Raw genomic sequence first — 18450 nt, 5'->3', positions numbered from 1 at the left:
TAGAGAGGCAGGATACCGAGTAGTGGGGGGGATGTGTCCGAGAGAAAGCTGCGGGAACGCGCCTCTGCAGGACCGCCCAACCTCCAGGGACTCGCCGCACACCCTGGGAAGTTTGGGCTCCATCGCCGCTTCGGGTCCCGCCTTTCTGCGGGCACTGGAACTCGGTTTCCCAGCGGGCCCTGCGCGGCCTCGGCGGCCACAGCGTCGAGGTGCGGCGCTCGGCGCACCCCAGGTCCTGTCACAGCTGGACCCGCGAGCCCCGCCTGCGGCCCCACCCTCTGGCTCCCAGCTCCTTCCCCGACTCCTGCGAGTTCCCGTCACCGCTTCCAGCTCCCCAGCCCCGCCCTCAGCGCGCGCGCTCTCTCCGCCCCGCCCCCTTCTCCCCGCGTGCAGCCGCCGCAACCAATGAGGTTCGGGGCCGCGTGCGCAGATTCAAACGGCTGCTCTTGAAGGAGGCTGGGCGCGAGATTCGGCGGTGCGGACAAAACCCTGCAGGAGGCCGCAAGCCCTGCAGATCTGCTCGCTGCGGGGAGAGACCGGGGGTCGCGCCCGCGGCGGAGCGGAGCTCAGATCATCAGCGGGGAAGCTGAGAGGCGGCGGAAGGGGCCGGCGGAGGGAGGGAGGGAGCGCGCCTTCTGACATGTTAGGGGCATCCCTGACGGGGCCGGGCCAGGGCTAGGAGCGGCACTAAGGGCGGGGGGCGGGTCGCGGTCCGCCCCTCAATCCCTCCGTCCTTCCCTACCGGGGACGTGCGTTCCGGTCTCGGAGAGGGAGCGAGGGGAGCGAGGGGAGAGAGGGGAGCGAGGGCAGCGAGGGCAGCGAGGGCAGCGAGGGCAGCGAGGGGTGCGCCAGGGAGAAGGAGCATTCGTCTGAGGCTGGAGGAGGCTGAACTGCGTCCCCTACCAGCCCGCGCCTATGCGATACTTGAAGGATGGCGAAGAGGTTGCGCAGGTGGGTGACATCCCTTTCGCCCAGGCCGTTCGGCACTGCCCCGGCTCAGATTAGTTTTCTTTTACCGCTGCTCCCGCTTCGGCCCGGGTGGTCGGAGCGCAACTGTGACGTGTGGAGACTTGGGGACCAGTGTGTTTAAAACGCAGAAAGTGAATAACAAATGTCCAGGTCGCTTCTGAGTTGATTCTCCCAGCTCACGTCTTGACTCCTAGTCTCTCTCAGCCACTTCTGGGTGGGCGTTTCTTGCCAGGTAAGTCAGTACGCTTTCAGGGATGTGCTACGCGGATACAAGTGGTCGTGGCCTGCCCGGACGACTTGAAAATGGTGTTCAGAGGGACTCCCCCCGTCCCCCCACTCCAATCACTGTATCCGATAAAATAGGAACTCAGTGATATACCTGGGCAGGGACCCCTCTGCCATCTTTGCTACCTTGAAAGATGTGGAAACATCCTCTGAAGAATAGCTGAAGAGGATCTTTCTGATGTTTTCTGTGATTACCATACCCATGTTCTCAGCTTTATACATTTTTACTATCTTCTACTGGAAGGATGTCACACTGTTACTATCAGTGACTTGATCTTAAAATAAAACAATGTATCTGATTCACTTAATATTTTGAGTATCCGTGTTTGGTTCTGTTACCTAAAGGTTGCACAGAGGTGGGGCACATTTCTAGTTGGAAAACTTCCTAAGATGAATTTATACGTCTAATTTTTACTAATATGCCACTATAGTAGCTACTCCTGAATTGTAATATCACTTAGATAACCAAAAACTAGGGTGTGTTTTAATAATACTAAACAAACCTGAAAAGATGTGTGGCAGAATTTCCAAATGGTTTTATTTATCTAGATCTAGAGCCTCAAAATATTAACTAGAGATGTATTTCCTAAGTTGAAAATTAGTACTAGGATTCATTCACTGCAGATTTCATTTAAAAATTGGTAGTAAATACACATAATGTTTGTTGCTTTATTCATTTAAGCATCTACTGTATGTAAGGTATTTCTGAAGAAATCATAAAATATAATGTTCAATGATTATTTTGTAGCAATTGCAGTATATATCAGACACTAAGGTGAAACAAATATACACACGTACAAATCCACCTCTCCAGAACAAGGTTTTTAACCTTGACACTATTGATATTTTGGATTAGATAAATCTTTGTAGTTGGGGCCTGTTCTGTGCTTTATAGGTGTTTAGCAGCATGCCTGGTCTCTACACAGTAGATTCCCGTAACACCATACTTCCTCCATTTCTGACAATCGGAAAGGTCTCTAGACATTACCACCATATGTCTGTTTTGGGGAGAGGGTGTGCAAAATCATCCAGATGAGAATCAGTCACTGATGTAGAATGTCCAGGACCTGATTAACTTCTCAATCTTCAGAAAAGAGATATTAAAAGGTCCTGTAATTATAATTAATGAGGTACCAGTTTAGGCCTTTTCTATCGAAGTTTTAAATATGCAAGATTTTAAAAATAAAATAATTTGATAAAGCAAGGTGACAGGTAAGTATGTCAACCCAATAACAGAAGTTTGTTTATATGCAATATGCAGCATTATCTGCCTCTCAGTACTGATGTTAATTTTATTTGAAACAGTTTCTTGGCTAATGCTGTCATCAGCATTTACTTATGGTTAGACATGGATGCTTAAATGTCAGAACCCTGCCTCTCCAGTTGGTTTTCTGTTCACTCTCAATTTGTGTGTGGTCCGTAATAATAGATGAAGAAAGAAGAAATGATTAATTTGTCTGTTTTAAGTTTTCTTTTATTGACAATACTGTGAGCTTTGAGACCTAAACATTTATTTTACTGTTCACTCTTGGTGAGCTGTATAAATAATTGAACATATTATAGAATGATTTAAAGAGTAATAAATTGGGAGTAATTAAATGTGGTGGGGATGAAGCTACACTTCCTGAGGGAATGTACAGATAGAGAATGTGGTGAGGGATTATCATCTCTGGTGTCTTCCTTAAGGTCTTCATACTTGAATGTGTTTTGTGCTCTAAATTATACTTCTTATATATGTAAATGAGACATTTATCTTAGAATGAAATGTTTTGAAGGGGAAATAATTATTCATTGGGCAAAGTCTAGACTCATGCCTTTTGACTAAATACCGTAATATGAACCTAATTTGTAGTTGATTGAGAAAGGAAATAATTCAATCACTCTAAGATCTCCACTATACAACCATTTTAAGTATTTGAGCGAAAACTTTGCTGTATAAAAGTTTTGAATAAGACTGCAGGCATAAATCCTTTAATTCACTTTGTATGATATTACAAATGTTAAAAACTGTTAACTAGGGTTGAAACAAATGAAGGATTTTGGTTCTTTTGATCTTTGTTTAAGATAGCTATAGTGTCTCTGATCTAGATTTACATAAAGGAAAAAGCTCTTTTAGTGTTGTGACTTTAAATAGTTTTAGGTCCCACTGGGGTTTTAATAACATAATTTACAGACAGTACTAAAATGGTCCTGTTATAAACATGTGTTTAATTTTTTTTAAGCACATTTATGTATGAAGTCATTTTAGTTTTTAAAAGCCAATTCTACCTTTAAAAAGAAACTTTAAAAAATGTCATTTAGAAGCCAGAAGGCTTACTTAAGTAGTACAGATTCAGGTCTTTACACTTGAGATGATTTATGATTACACTAAACTGGAAAGATAAAAGCCAGCTTTGTGTTGGAAGATGTTTTTCAGCAGGGTGTGTGTGTGTGTGTGTCTGTGAGAAGCAATTTTACTATGCTGTTTGCAGCAAAATGGGTGTTTTGAGTGAAAGAATACTGAAATGTGAGAACTGATTTTTTTAATCAGCTTTGTCATTAATTAGCAATACTGTTTTTTGGGAAAATAAGTAAAATCTGTATACCAGTTTTTCATTTCTGATATAAGGGATTTAGTTTTTATGGTTGTTAAGGAAACTTCCAGCTTTAATGTCCTGTTTTGAAGCCTTTTTCAGTTATCTTTTTTCCTTTAAAAATATACATACACTAATGGAATAAAATAGAAATTTCTTGCATTGATTTTGTTTATGGAGAGCTAGGTAGAACTCTCTTAAGTATTTATTTCAGCACTGCTATTAATAATGGTAAAATGAAATCAAATTTCTCATACTGTAATGATGCAAGTTTGCAGTCCAGATTTGGAAAAGAAAATATCCATGTGTGCAGTACATCATATTAACCACTGGGCGGCCTGATTTCACTTTATAAATCAACCTGGTAAATTTTCATACCTTGAGGTTGATAGGATTTTTTTTAAAATGCAGTTACTCTGTGAAGACAGTACAATAACGATGTATTTTTGAATTATTATAAAAATTTCAGACATGCAGTTTGTGATTGATTAAAATATCAAGTTGAAATGATTTTATTAGGTGAATTTTATAGAATTACTGATACTTCTCGAATTCAGTAGTTTTTTCCAAATATAAATTTAAAAGAAATTTCGAATTCTGTCTTTAGCTGCCTCAATTTATTGTTTTTAGGTGGAATAATTGGTATCCTTTAAAACCCAACTTCTCCCAAATGTTTTAATATTGTCAGGTGTGAGTGGTTTGTGTATTATATTATAGAGAAAGTTATGACTATCACATCCTATTACTTAACGCCCAGTGTAAAGTTATTCTTAACCATTTTCCTGGCCTCATGAGTCATAGTATTTGTTTGTGTGTGTGAATGTGCTTCGTTTTGCTGTTTCATAATCATCATCATCACTTTGTTCATTCATAATCTACCAAACCTAAAAGCACTAAAAGTATTATAGCACCTAGTATATATAGCATATATATACTATATATATATAGTATATATATATATATAGTATATATAGCACCTAGTATATATTAAATCTAGGCCTTTGTTCTTCAGCTTTATAAGATTGAAACTGTATGTAGATACTAGGAATTACCCACATGTTCTTAAATATAGTAAGGTTAAACAAATCTTCAAACTTTTGCTCTTTGAGATCAAAATGAATTTTTGGAAGAGTAAATCTAGGAAAGCAAAAATAATAATCTTAAATATTGCTAGGCAATCAGCATATACACATAAAATTAATATTGAGTCATCTTTCTCTGCCCATTAGAAGAGCCACTAACCACATGTGGCTATGAGCTCTTGAATGTGGCTAGTCTGAGTTGTGATGTACTCTACCTATAAAATATACACCAGATTTCGAAGATTTGCATAGGAAATAAGGAATGTAAAATATTTCATTGTTATGTTGATCACATGTGAAATAATTTTTTGATATGCTAGGTTAAATAATATTATAATTTAATTTTATCTGTTTCTGTTTTTTAATGTGGCTACTAGGAAATTATGCAGCTTGCATTATATTTCTGTCGGACAGTGCTGTTCTAGAAATACTCACCTGTATATTTCTCATGTTCCTTGAGTTCAGCTAGTCCCAAACTGCTTACTCTGGAACCTAGAGTGGGTTTCAGAAATCATGTTACCTATGTTCTTTCTATATTGTTATGATGCCTTTCAACATACCTGAAATTGAGACAGATGGAAGGAGCAGAAGTTTTGGAGTCAGTCTGGCTTGTATTCAGATGTCAGTTCTATTAGCTGTTTAGTCTTACCAAAATACTTAACTCCTTTGATCTTCAGAGCCTTTATCCATTCTCTTTCTTCTATTCCTTACCACAGTGGGTAGGTCTGTTTATGCTCCCAAAGCCAGAAATTTTGAAGTCATCCTTGTTTCCTCCTCCCAGGTCTTTCATATCCATCAGCTACTATATCTTTTTGTTTCAACCTTTTTAATCTCTCTGTTTCATTGCCACTTCTTTCCATTGATAACTATCATTACCTTATTACCTTAGTTGATTTCTTTTTTTATCGTTTCTTGATTTTCATTACATTTAGATCTCTACTCAAGGACATAAAAAATAGAATTCTACCCTATTACAGTATGATTATGGTTTTATTTTAAGAAGTGTAAAATATTTGCTTTATCTGAATTATTTAAAGTAGAACCCAAGCTTTATTTTTTAAAATAGCTACCCAATGTCTTACTATTTATTCCAAATATGGAAAAGTCCATTTTTGCCCCCATGACTTGATATGTTACTGTTATAATTTACCAAATTCCCTTATGGGTTTTTGATTTTTTTCTGAATGTTCTATCCTGTTGCATTGATGTGTGTATCTGTGTGCCAGTACCATTCTGTTTTATTTATTGTTTCTCTCCAGTATATTTTGATATTGGGTGGTACTAATTCTTTTATTTTTTAGAACTTTTCTATTACTACTTGTTTATTTTTCCACATGAAGTATAGACTTGTATTATATTTCTGTCAGACAATGCTGTTCTAGAAATACACACCTGTATATTTCTCAAGCTCCTTGAATTCAGCTGGTCCCAAACTGCTTACTAAGTCCCTCTGAAAATCCATTGGTATTTTTATTCATTTAACTTAAATTTTTAAGTTAATCTAGAGAGAACAGACGTCTATAATATTGATTTCCTGTCCAGGAAGATGGTCTGAATATTTTTCCATTTGTTCAAGTCTTTTGTGCCTCGCAATAGTGTTTTGTTGTGTACTATACCTTGATCTTGTATGTTCAAATTATTTCTACATATTTTAACTTTTCTTGTTGGTTGTATTAATAGATCGGTTCTTCCACTGTGTCTTTTAACTGGCTGTGTTTTGTATTTTACCATTACCTTTGTCAGGCCCTAGTAATTTCTTACTTGGGTTATTGTGAAAGATTACGAATTGATCTTCTTCCACCATATCTCCACACTTCTACCAATGATTTTTATGAAATACATATTTCTCTTTCACTCCATTACTTAAAGGGAGTGAAATGCCTTCCAACATACCTTTGACTCTTTAAGATAAAGGTCAGATAAAAAATAAAGGTCAGACTCCTTAGGACAACATAAAGATTATCACTTGGACCTTGGTGGCATATCTAGGCAAGATAGAAATGCTAGACCAAAGCTCCTCTCCCTTGAATGACTCTTAATTTTTTTGTACTTTGAATAATCTCATCAGGTATCTATCTGTTAGTCTGAATGGCTGCTTCTGTCATACTTGTATATACAGATTCAGTGACTGATATCACAAATTAAAAAAAAGTTCTTGATTTCACAATTGTGGGTTTTTTTGCTTTTAGTGAGGATGAGGATGATGACCTTCAGTATGCTAGTCATGATTATGAAGTTCCACAACAAAAAGGACTGAAGAAATTCTGGAACAGAGTAAAATGGACAAGAGATGAGGTAATTATGTTATAGTTTATTAACTTCATACTTGTATTTATCAATACTATTATAGATATTTAAAAACAAAACTTGAGCAAAGTGATCCATCAACTAACTTGCACATTATTTTTCTTCAGCCAAAGACATGAATAACAGGTTGATGTTGAGACTGATGGAAGCAGTATAGTAATGGGAGAACTTGTATTAATTAAAGTGGCTTCAGTCCTTCTAAAAGTGGTCATAAAATATGAGATGAAAGAATGGGAGAGTTAAATATATTCAGGGATAGAGGAAAAGGTTGGGGAAAAGCTTTCTAATTTTCATGCCTATTTTAACAGGATGATAAGTTAAAGAAGTTGGTTGAACAACATGGAACTGATGATTGGACTCTAATTGCTAGTCATCTTCAAGTAGGTGAAACATCTTGTATTTACAACATGGAGGGTTTATGCTACTGGATCAAATATGCTGATTTTCAAAAATGTGTCTACATTATTTTAGATTTAGGTTCCTTCTTAAAAACATCTCTGTTGTTCTTATCTTCCTATAGAGTCTGGTTTTCTAGTAATTAGCTTGTCCAGGAGCCTAAAAAGATTACTAATATAAAACAAAAATGTTAGTAAGTTTGGTCAAGGCTCTACAAAATATTTGCTCATGAATGTTAGAACATTTAAGAGATGTTAAATATATTGAAATATTTTGGTAGGAAATCAAGTCAGAAAAACTCTTGAAATGTTTGTCATCTAATGTTTACATTTTAAAGTGTTGTTGATTTTTAAAAACTTTATACTTAATGTTCACTGTACTAGTATTCACATGCTATTCATTATGTGTATATAATTTTATAATTTACAGAGTATTTTCGCGTATATTCCTGTTTGTTCTTTGGTACACTATATTCGTATTTGAACTTCTGTATTGGCTGTTGTGGGTTTCAGAAACCATGTTACCTATGTTCTTTCTATATTGTTATGATACCTTTCAACATACCTGAAATTGAGATAGTTAGAGAGCAGATGTTTTGGAGTCAGTCTGAATGGTATTCAGATGTCAGTTCTACTAGCTGTTTGGTCTTAGAAAAACTACTTAACTCCTTTGATCTTCAGCTCCTTTATCTATGATATGTAAATTTTTGTAGTATCGTTGTGGGAATTAGAAATAACATATTTGGCACAGTTCCTGACATTTAGCAGGTGTTCAATACATGGAAGCTAAGTTAGAAGTTATTTATATTAGCTTTATCAGTTTAACTTCAATGGTATAACAGCAAATGAATAGAGAAATGCTACAAGGACAAAGAGGAACAACCTGATTATTTTGAAGACAATGACAGCTTTAAAATTGATCAGCATTGATGTACAGAAGCCATAAATGAAGAAGCTTAGTTTAAATAAAAATAATTTGATGTTCACTAGACACAAAAGTAGAGTTATTGGTAAACAAAGTATTTGTATCTACCGTTTATAAACTTAGAAATTATCTGTAACCCTGTGTATAAACTAACATCTCTTTTTATTGAAGTATAGTTGATAGACAATCTTATATTGTTTTCAAGTATACAACAGAGTGGTTCAACAGTTACCCATATTATTAAATCCTCACCCCCACTAGTGCAGTTACTATCTGTTGACATAGGGTGTTATAGAATCATTGACTATATTCTTCACTCTGTACTACCATCTTCATGACCAACTTATATTATGATTGAAAATCTTTATGCCTTTTTATCCCTTTCTCACCCTCCCCATGGTAACCACCAGTCACTTCCCAGTGTGTCTTGAGTCTATTGCTCTTTTTGAATGAACATCTTTGTAAAATGTGAATCACTAATGAAAAGTTGTGTTGTTGTTACTATTTTTATTACTATTATTGTTATCCTTGTAATACATAAGAGCTACTAGGTCATGAACTGACTAAAATAAGGCTTTATTTAATTATCATTTTGAAGTTTGAGATGTTTCCACATAAGGTTTTCTTACCCTGGTAAATTCATTTTCCTTTTAAGCTTTAACACTTAAGTAATTTAACTGATAGGTAATGTACTGCTTCTACATAGATTTAGTTTTTCTTGATAACTTGGAGATCATCAGATCATCATTTATAAATATCCTTTAAATACTCTGCAGTGGGCTAGTAATGCCGTTTGAAGGTTTTAATTGTGTAGTTATGTACTGCTATACTGTATGAATCCAGACTGCTGTGCTGTTTTGAGTTCATATGACTGCTGTGCATAGTTTTCTGTTTATTCTCTTTTATTCCTCTATCTTAGATGTACTTCTTTATGGCAGTATCTGTGTTATAGTTTTGCTTTTTGCTTTGCTGTAAGGCATAGTGTAGAGATACATACTTAAATTTAAAATATGTATTGTTCTTATTTGTAGTCTAAGCCCCACCAACAGCTTTAATTAAAAAATGAATTGGGACACAGGCATGTAAAATGAATATTATGCATTTAAAGAATGCTATCAAATGCATTTTTCTTGAATATTTTCTCCTTGATGTTTTGAGACATAAGATCAGGCTGACTTTCTTTCTGGAAGACATTTGTTCAATAACAAAATCATCTAAATTCTTTCAGAATCGTTCTGGTTTTCAGTGCCAGCATCGATGGCAGAAAGTGTTAAGTCCAGAATTGATCAAGGGTCCCTGGACTAAAGAAGAAGATCAGAGGGTAACATGTTCATATTCTTTAATTTCATTATGTAATTATGTAATTATGTAATTTCTTCTTCCTAACACATTGTTTTGTCACATTAAGTATATACTTAAATAACTTTGAAATGTAGTTTTTTTCTTGAGTCAAATCAAGAGTTTTATATATATATATATATATATATATATATAGCCTTCTCTTTTCTGAGAGTTTGGTTTGTAGAAGGAAAAATATCAGCTTAGTCACCTTGTTTATAAATTAGGTCAGAAACATTTGGGAGATAGTGTCTTTTTGAAAATTGAGTTAACATTTTAAAAACAATTTAATATTTATTTTATCTGATAACGTGATATGTAAGGAAGGAAGTCCTTCTTAACTCTTTCTCTTGGCCTATAATGAGCCCCAAAGTAGGACAGATATCAGATCATCATGTTTCCAAAGGTTCGGATGATTTAAAAGCCAAGGTAACTGTGTTATAAAAGTCTGAAAAAATGGGAGAGTTCCTGCTCTTCACTAGGAATTGCCCTTTAGTTCAGACTCTTTATGGCATAAACATTGTCAGTATAGTTGGGGTATTAGAGTATTCTTACTGCCACTCAAAACACAACAAAGTTACTGTCTAAGTTCAAAATTAATCTGATTTACTTGATGGACAATGATAAAAGTATATGACCTGTGTGTCCTTTCAGTTTGAGAAAAGAAGAAGTGAAAAGCCAGTAACTGTGTCTTTCCTGTTTCCATACTGATTTATTTGGTTTTCAGCTGAAGGTTTTTTTTTTTTAAAGAAATCAGTAGAAAATGCTTAAGTCTCAACATGTTTACTGTTATTTTAAATTAATTTTATATGAAAACAATTTAACTTACAAGTCACTTTAGCACCTGGTATTTTAGATAAGTTTGTGATTAATTTTTGAACTCAGCAAATGCTAAAGGAATATTTATTAGTAAAGTTTTCTAAGTTGTAATTGTGGTTTGATTTAATGCATTTTTTAAAAATAGTATTCTTGAGTTCTATTTTGAAATTCTGTCAAGGTAATTCTTTTCTTAAATTTGCACTATAATTGACATATCTTAGTTTCAGGTGTATAACATTATATTAATTTCAGGTGTATAGTATCATGATTCAATATTTGTATATATTACACAGTGATTATCACAGTAAGTCTAGTTAGTATCCATCACCACACAGTTAAAAATTTTTCATTTCTTGTGATGAGAACTTTTAAGGTCTACTATCTAGCAACTTCCAAGTATGCAGTACCATATTACTAACTGTAGTCATCATGTTGTACATTACATCCCCATGACTTATTTTTAAAAAGGAAATGCTTTTTCAAACTTTGTTTTTCCTGTCTCTTAGGTTATTGAATTAGTTCAGAAATACGGGCCAAAAAGATGGTCTTTAATTGCAAAACATTTAAAAGGAAGAATAGGCAAGCAGTGTAGAGAAAGATGGCATAATCATCTAAATCCTGAGGTAAAGAAATCTTCCTGGACAGAAGAGGAGGACAGGATCATCTATAAAGCACATAAACAGTTGGGAAATCGTTGGGCAGAAATTGCCAAACTACTTCCTGGAAGGTGCTTATATAAATGTATATACATTTTTCTGTATTTAAACTTGATATTTCCTTTTTAAAAAATCTTTTTATCTTTTATATGTTACTATTAAGTGTATTTGCAAGTGCTCCATTATTTGTATTTGTAATTAAAATTCAGACTGCATTATTGAAGCAACCCTTTGAGACTTTTTAAATAAATTCTGTGATAAGGGATATAATTTATTTTTTCAATGAAATATTTTATAGCAGTAATTTGTGCAATAAAATAAAACTTTAGATTATGTGAACATTTAATATACTCAAATCATGTTTACATATTAATACCAACCAGGCAGACTTTCTTTGTTCAAACTCGATTGGAATAGAATCTATGTCAAAGAAGTTTCGTTTGTACTAGATTCTGTGCATAAGATCAGGGAATAACAAATACAATGGCTGAAATAAACTGCTGTGAAATTGCATTAGAGATAATTCAGTTCTCAATTAATTATGTTATGATTCAAATTATGGGAGTAGTGTATATGTCCATTTGGTTAAAAATACAAAATTTCCTTCAGGGGAATACACTGTACTGGTTCAAATGTGTCCTAATGGTCTGTAGTACTGTAGGCTAACAACCTTGGGAGAATTCCTTGCTCACTCAAAAGATAGGCTTTTGTATTTTTATTGCTGTGAGCACTTCATAGTTTGTAAAACACTTTAACATAAGGATCCTTCATATACTTGTAAAATATGTAGAACAAACGTTGCTGTCTTTGTTTTATAGATAGGAAATTAAAGCATAGTGTTCAATTTTTTATCCAAGTTACTGAACCTGGTCTAGGAACTTTTGATGTTTTCAATCTTTTATACATCTTCTTAGTATCCATTGAACCTAGGTCAATGCCTTAATATGAAGTAGATTCTCAGTAAATGTGTATACTTTGTGGATGGAATTTATGCTACAAGTACCTGTAGGTTGATGATTTATATTTTTATAAAGAAAACCATAGGTATAAAGGGAGCCAATGAACTCTTCCTTAGGTATTTTGTTCTAAGATGTGAAAGAGAATACTGGGATTCAGTAATTTGTGGTTTGTTTTTCATGACTATGTTTGTTCCTGGCTTTAAGGCCCTTGCCATCATTATGCCCTTTATCTGGAATGCTCTTATTTTTTTTTTTTTTCTTGCATGGCTGGTTCTAAGTCTTATGAAAGCAGGGACTTTCTTTGTCTTATTCCCTGCTGTATCTCCAGTGCTTAGAACTGTGCCTTATATATAGACAAAAGTTTATCTTTTGAATTAAAAAAAAGTATCTAATTTCACGAGTTATAAAAATTTGTTTTAAGCCTTTGGTATACTTCATATAATGTGATAAATGTATGGAATCTTTTTTTTTTAATTATTCACTTTCATTTCTTAGGACTGATAATTCTATAAAAAATCATTGGAATTCTACTATGCGAAGAAAAGTGGAACAGGAGGGCTACTTACAAGATGGAATAAAACCAGAACGATCTTCATCTAAACTTCAACACAAACCTTGTGCAACTATGGACCATTTGCAAACCCAGAATCAGTTTTATATACCTGTTCAGGCACATACCTTTATTTTAATACTTTATTATTTAAAATTTTCTTTAGTTGCTATATGGGAAAGTGTTTGGTTTCTTAATAGGACAAATACAACATATTTTAAGGGGAATAGACATTTAAATTTCCAAACTGAAAAAAAACATGCCACAATTATAGCAGTTAAAACACTAGTGGAGATTTACCTGTACCTGTTTTGATTGAACAAACTCATTTTGGGGAAAAAAGACTCACTAAAATGTTTCCTTTTGTATGTGATTTTTACGTGATCTAGTTAAAAAACTAGTATGTACATTTCCTAATACCATTTGAATCTTCATTTATGATTCAAAGCTAATGGTCAGCTGTGCTTTACTACTTGTAGTTTCCATTTTAAAAAATTGTGCAAATGTAGCATTGCTTATCTCTAAGAGGTAAGTAAGTATATAGGAAATGGTTTAAAGGAGAAAATAGTCAAAAATCATTCAAGTCATCATTTTGGTGGAGGGGAGGTGGGAAATGGTTGGTTCTTTGATAGTGTTCAACTTTTCTTTTCTACCTAAAAACTAATCAGTTGAGTGACTTCAGTCTGTATTTAAACAGGTTCATTTAGAGTAAAGATTAACCAAGCTCATAATAGGTCAAGCTCTATTTTCCTGATAGAGCATTTTCCTGCCTCTAAGAAATTAGTATAGGAGTTTTCATAAGGTTTGTTATACATTTCCCTGTTTACCTGTCTGTCATGCCATTTTTCTTGGATCTTGTCACATAGAGTGTAAGATTAAATCAAGACTTAACTAGTATCTACCAAAAGATAAAATTTAGCTAGGTGTCAAAAATCTGTGCTTAGTATGTCTCCAATTTGATTTTATTCCATTAAATGGACACTATTTTTAGACATATTTTTAAAAGAACCATTTAAAAAATGTAATGACATCTTAATTTTTTACAAATAGGAAAAAATGTGAAGACAGTTTAGTTATCAGTGTAGTTATCAATATCTTAAGGTCTTTATGGTCCATTTCTTTACATTTTTCTTTAGAGTCCTAGATTTCAGCATCATAAACTGAAACATTTCTGCTTCTGTCTTAGAAAGATTATCATTTACATTTATTTTTTTGACTCATAGATACTTTTAAAAATTATTTGGGGCTAAGGGAGTGTTAAATAGTCTCAATCAAAATATGTTGGAAAGTTAAGGATATTTCTTGTACTTTAAGAATTGTATCTCTTTTAATAATTCTTGAAAGATTTATTCATAGTTCAACTCATTTAAACTTCTGAAAGATAATTCTGATTTGACTTTGAAGAAAAAAATGGTTTGGTTTGAAATACTGTCACAGATTTAAATGAAAAATTGAGGAAGATAAGTTTCCAGTTCACTTGAAGTTGAGTGATAATTGATACTAATCAAGTATTGTGAATATTAAATTCTGTGTTAGAAGTTATGTATAATAAGTCTGCATTAGATAATGATTTAGGTAGGTCATTATGGAAAATGGACAATTTCATATTTATATTTATATTTTAAGGTTTTTTCAAAATGAATAATCTTTCTACTGCATGCTAAATTTGCATGCAACTTCAAAATTCTTACTACAAATGCTTTAGAAAAGAAGCAGAATAATTCTTAATCTGTTGTCAGAGTATTAAAAAGTACACAAGTGAGTCTGATTGTTTTTCTAAGACAAGTAATAGAAGAAGCCTCTGTTTTCCTATCTTCCTACACAGAAATTGGCATGGGGTGGTGGTAAGAGTAGGAGAAAGGAATATAGAAACACTTGCTATTGAAAATTTTCCATCTCTGTGAGTACTTCATATCCACCAGCCCTTTCCTCTAAAAGATAGACATTACTTTGTATTCTTTGTCTTCTCCAAGAGAAAGGGCAATCCTTCTAATAACAGATTTAAAAAAATACTTGGTGGATATTGTAGATAATAGACTGATTAGCTGATAAATCTAGGCCAAGCAGTTCTCATATTTAATCCAGGAGAAGATAGGTCTTTCCTAAGAGTTATGACTTTTAATCAGTAGATTCTAAGAACAGGGATATAGTTATTAGATATATTGTACATATAAATATTCAAAGATAAATACTTTCCAAGTTTTTAATGTTGATACTTTGTCAAGAATTTTTATACTTTGCCTCAGATTTAAAAAAGTTATATAGTGTTATATATGCAATATTAATGTTTTAATTACTTTCTAGATACCAGGCTATCAGTATGTGTCACCTGAAGGCAATTGTGTAGAACATGTTCAGACTTCTTCTGCCTTTATTCAGGTAACTTTTAATTTATAATAAACAACAACAGCAGCAAAAACAAAGCAAGAACTTTCAAACATATTTTTTGAAAGTCCAACAGTGCCTGTTCCTCATCTATAAAACTAGGAACAGATTTTCAGTACCCAGTAGAATATAAAAGTAGGACAAAAACAGTATTATCTGTCCTATTACTTTGAGTATTACATCATTAAAGGAGATTGTAGGTGGGTTTGAGAAATACAGACTGTACAAATGCAAGGTGGTTGACAATACCAGTAAGGTCCTTTCATTCTTCAACTTAAATCATTCAGATTGTGAATGGACATGTTTTTGCTAAATTGGATAGAATGTGAGTATTAATATTCAGTAAATTAAAACAGACTCCAAACATAAAATATTAAATTATATGGATGATACAATATGTTTTTAATGAATTTATATTTCCCAAATCTTTTCTGTTGAACTAAAAATATTTACCAGCATCTCTTTAGATACCAGAGATTGTGAAATTGAGTATTTAAGACTTAATAGTATTAAGTTTTATTAGAAAAAATAGATTTTATGTTGCATAAAATTAAAATTAGAATACTCCTAATAATAAGGCCATTATGTAAGGAGTCTCTCTCATTTATTTGACTTATTTTAGCAACCCATTGTTGATGAAGATCCTGATAAAGAAAAAAAAATAAAGGAACTTGAGTTGCTTCTTATGTCAGCTGAGAATGAAGTTAGAAGAAAGCGAGTTCCATTGGTAAGAAACAAGTTTAGTGTTTAGATTTTATTGTTAGAGTACTTTTTACGCTTTAAAAAGCACAAATGCTCAGTTTTTATTAGCATTGACTTCTGTATGCCAATAAGTGGAAGGCATATTCAATATGGCTTCAGCTTTTTTTAAAAATTATTATTATTTTTTTATTTTGATATCATTAATGTACAATTACTTGAACAACATTATGGTTACTAGACTCCACCTATTATCAAATCCCCCCTGCATATCCCATTATAGTCACTGTCCATCAGCGTAGTAAGATGCTATAGAATCATTACTTGTCTTCTCTGTATATAGTGCCTTTCCTGTGTCCCTCCCCACCCCGCTACATTATGTGTGCTAATGATAATGTCCCTTCTTCCCCCTTATCCCTCCCTTCCCGCCCATCCTCCCCAGACTTCAGCTTTTAATATGGGCTAAAAAGGGTTTTTCTAATTGCAACTTTGAGGTTGCCTGATTTTGGTATGCATCTCTTTGAACATATTTTATAATGTTCTGTATTAAGATGCTTCTTGAGTCATGTATGTCAAGCAGACATAAAGTATAATCTTAAGTGAAATATATATATATTTGTGAAAATGATATATGGCTTAAATTAGGCTTTGGTTTTATTTTAGACATTCCTATATAATGATGGCTTTAGTAGAAAAAAAGTTTGAAAAATAATAGATTTGTAGAGATTTACATGCTTCAAAATTTTATTCTGTCTTTGAAAGTTTTTCCTCTACTATTTTAGAAGACAAATTCAGTAAATTGGAAAGAATATTAACATTAAAAATATGGGGAAAGGGAACATTTAGATTTTTATGCTAACAGTTTTTACATAGATGTTGAGTTTTGGTTAACAGTTGTGAAAACTATTTTCTGAGATTTGGTTGATTAGAATTAGGAGTCTTAAATTAGGATAAGCAGTAATTATTGTAGCTAATATTCCAGCTGGATTAAAAGAAAAAAGTTTATACTTAAATGACAATTTAAAATAATATCCTGAGACTTTTTACATTTAGGAAACATTTTTTCCTTGGTATGGGGTTCTGTGAAGGGACAATATATTTAAAGTGACTTGGGAACTAATACAAAATTACTAAATAGAGTAACCTGAGATCTTGGAATAGCATACACATTTATTTGTTCCTAACAATTATCTGATAATAATACCTACCAGTTTACTGAGTTTCAGTTATGTTCTGCTATTATAGATGTGTTCTATGTATTCTTGGTAATCCTTATTTTAACTCTGTGAAGTAGTTGTTTGTTAGGGATTCAGATTCAAGTATATATGATTATAACCCTATGGTTTTTCCAGTGGGCCTAGTGACCTCCCTCTGAATCTTTTTCCCACCTGCAAACTTGATTGAAATGCATATGGTTTGGAAGTTATCTCTAGAAAGTGACTGTAAACTCAGAAGGTGGCTATGTTAATGAAATAAGATTACTTTATTTCTTTTATTTTTGGGAAACTTTAAAACAGGTGGAACTTGTTTTGCAACAGTGTTGAAGACTTGTTTTTTCACCTTATGTAACTTGAAATTTAACATTTTGTAAATGAATCTGTAGCACAGTCTAGTCATTTGTATTTTTAATAGTAATAGGTACCATTTACTTCCTACGGACTGGGATGTGTGCTCTGTAAAATATGGTAGCTACTAGTCATATTTAATTTTAAATAAAAATTTAAAATTCAGCTCCTCAGTTGCTTTAGCAACATTTTGGTTGCTTATATGGCTTGTCGTTCCCATATTGAGCAGTTCCATTTATTTTCATCATCTCAGAGAGTTCTATTGAATAATGCTATATATTTTACATATTGTTTCTTTTCCTTTTTCCTAGTTTTATGAGATAAACTATAGCACTGTATAAGTTTAAGGTATACAGCATGATGATTTGACCTACACATATTGTGAAATAATTACCATGGTTTTGTTAGCTTCCATCATTTCATAGTAGGTACCAAAAAAAGTTGTTTTTCTTTGGATGACTCTAAAGATCTACTCTCTTACCAACTTTCAAGCTACATGCTGTTTCGTAATAATGACCCTTCAAGGTCTCTTTTCTTGTTTTTTAGTATGAGACACTAGGGAACTAGGCTCAAAAGTTAAGTAAATTACCCTTAGCTACTATAATTTTACCTGTACATCTTGAGAGAGGAAAAGTACACAGTCCCTTACTTCATAGGATTTACTTTGCAATGGGGACAGAGAAAAGAAACAGGATATACTGTGATATAATAAGTCAAAGTTTATGGGAATACATAGGAGAGATGTCTAACTGAGATTTAAGTAATTGGAGAAGGGTTTCTGAAAAATCCTATATGAGTTAAAAGACAGGTAATGATTGTATATTAGCAAAGTAGATGAACTAGGACATTACATAAATGGAACAGGTAAAAGTGTATAGTCAGGTGAGTACTTTCCAATATTTGAACTTTATCTTAAATGAGGAATGGGGAGTTTTCCCTGATC

General features: G+C 33.7%; 1 protein-coding gene across 5 annotated transcripts in view; it reads left to right on the top strand.

The window, feature by feature from the left end:
* The first annotated feature begins 444 nt into the window (after positions 1–444).
* MYBL1 (MYB proto-oncogene like 1) overlaps positions 445–18450 on the top strand; it is a 28657-nt gene continuing 10651 nt past the window's right edge. For all 5 annotated transcript variants that reach the window (XR_012128218.1, XM_073229606.1, XM_073229605.1 and 2 more), the window contains exons 1-8: positions 445–951; positions 7099–7204; positions 7525–7596; positions 9765–9857; positions 11200–11420; positions 12804–12978; positions 15163–15237; positions 15866–15970. Coding sequence is in view for 4 of the 5 variants with exons in the window: in XM_073229606.1 (XP_073085707.1) it covers positions 932–951; positions 7099–7204; positions 7525–7596; positions 9765–9857; positions 11200–11420; positions 12804–12978; positions 15163–15237; positions 15866–15970 (867 nt within the window). In the remaining variant the exon portion in view is untranslated. The remainder of the gene's footprint in view (positions 952–7098; positions 7205–7524; positions 7597–9764; positions 9858–11199; positions 11421–12803; positions 12979–15162; positions 15238–15865; positions 15971–18450) is intronic.

Source organism: Manis javanica, chromosome 2 (assembly GCF_040802235.1).
Source record: "Manis javanica isolate MJ-LG chromosome 2, MJ_LKY, whole genome shotgun sequence".
Classification (NCBI taxonomy): Eukaryota; Metazoa; Chordata; class Mammalia; order Pholidota; family Manidae; genus Manis; species Manis javanica.
Note: the sequence above shows the minus strand (reverse complement) of the source record. Positions and strands in the feature narration are given on the sequence as shown.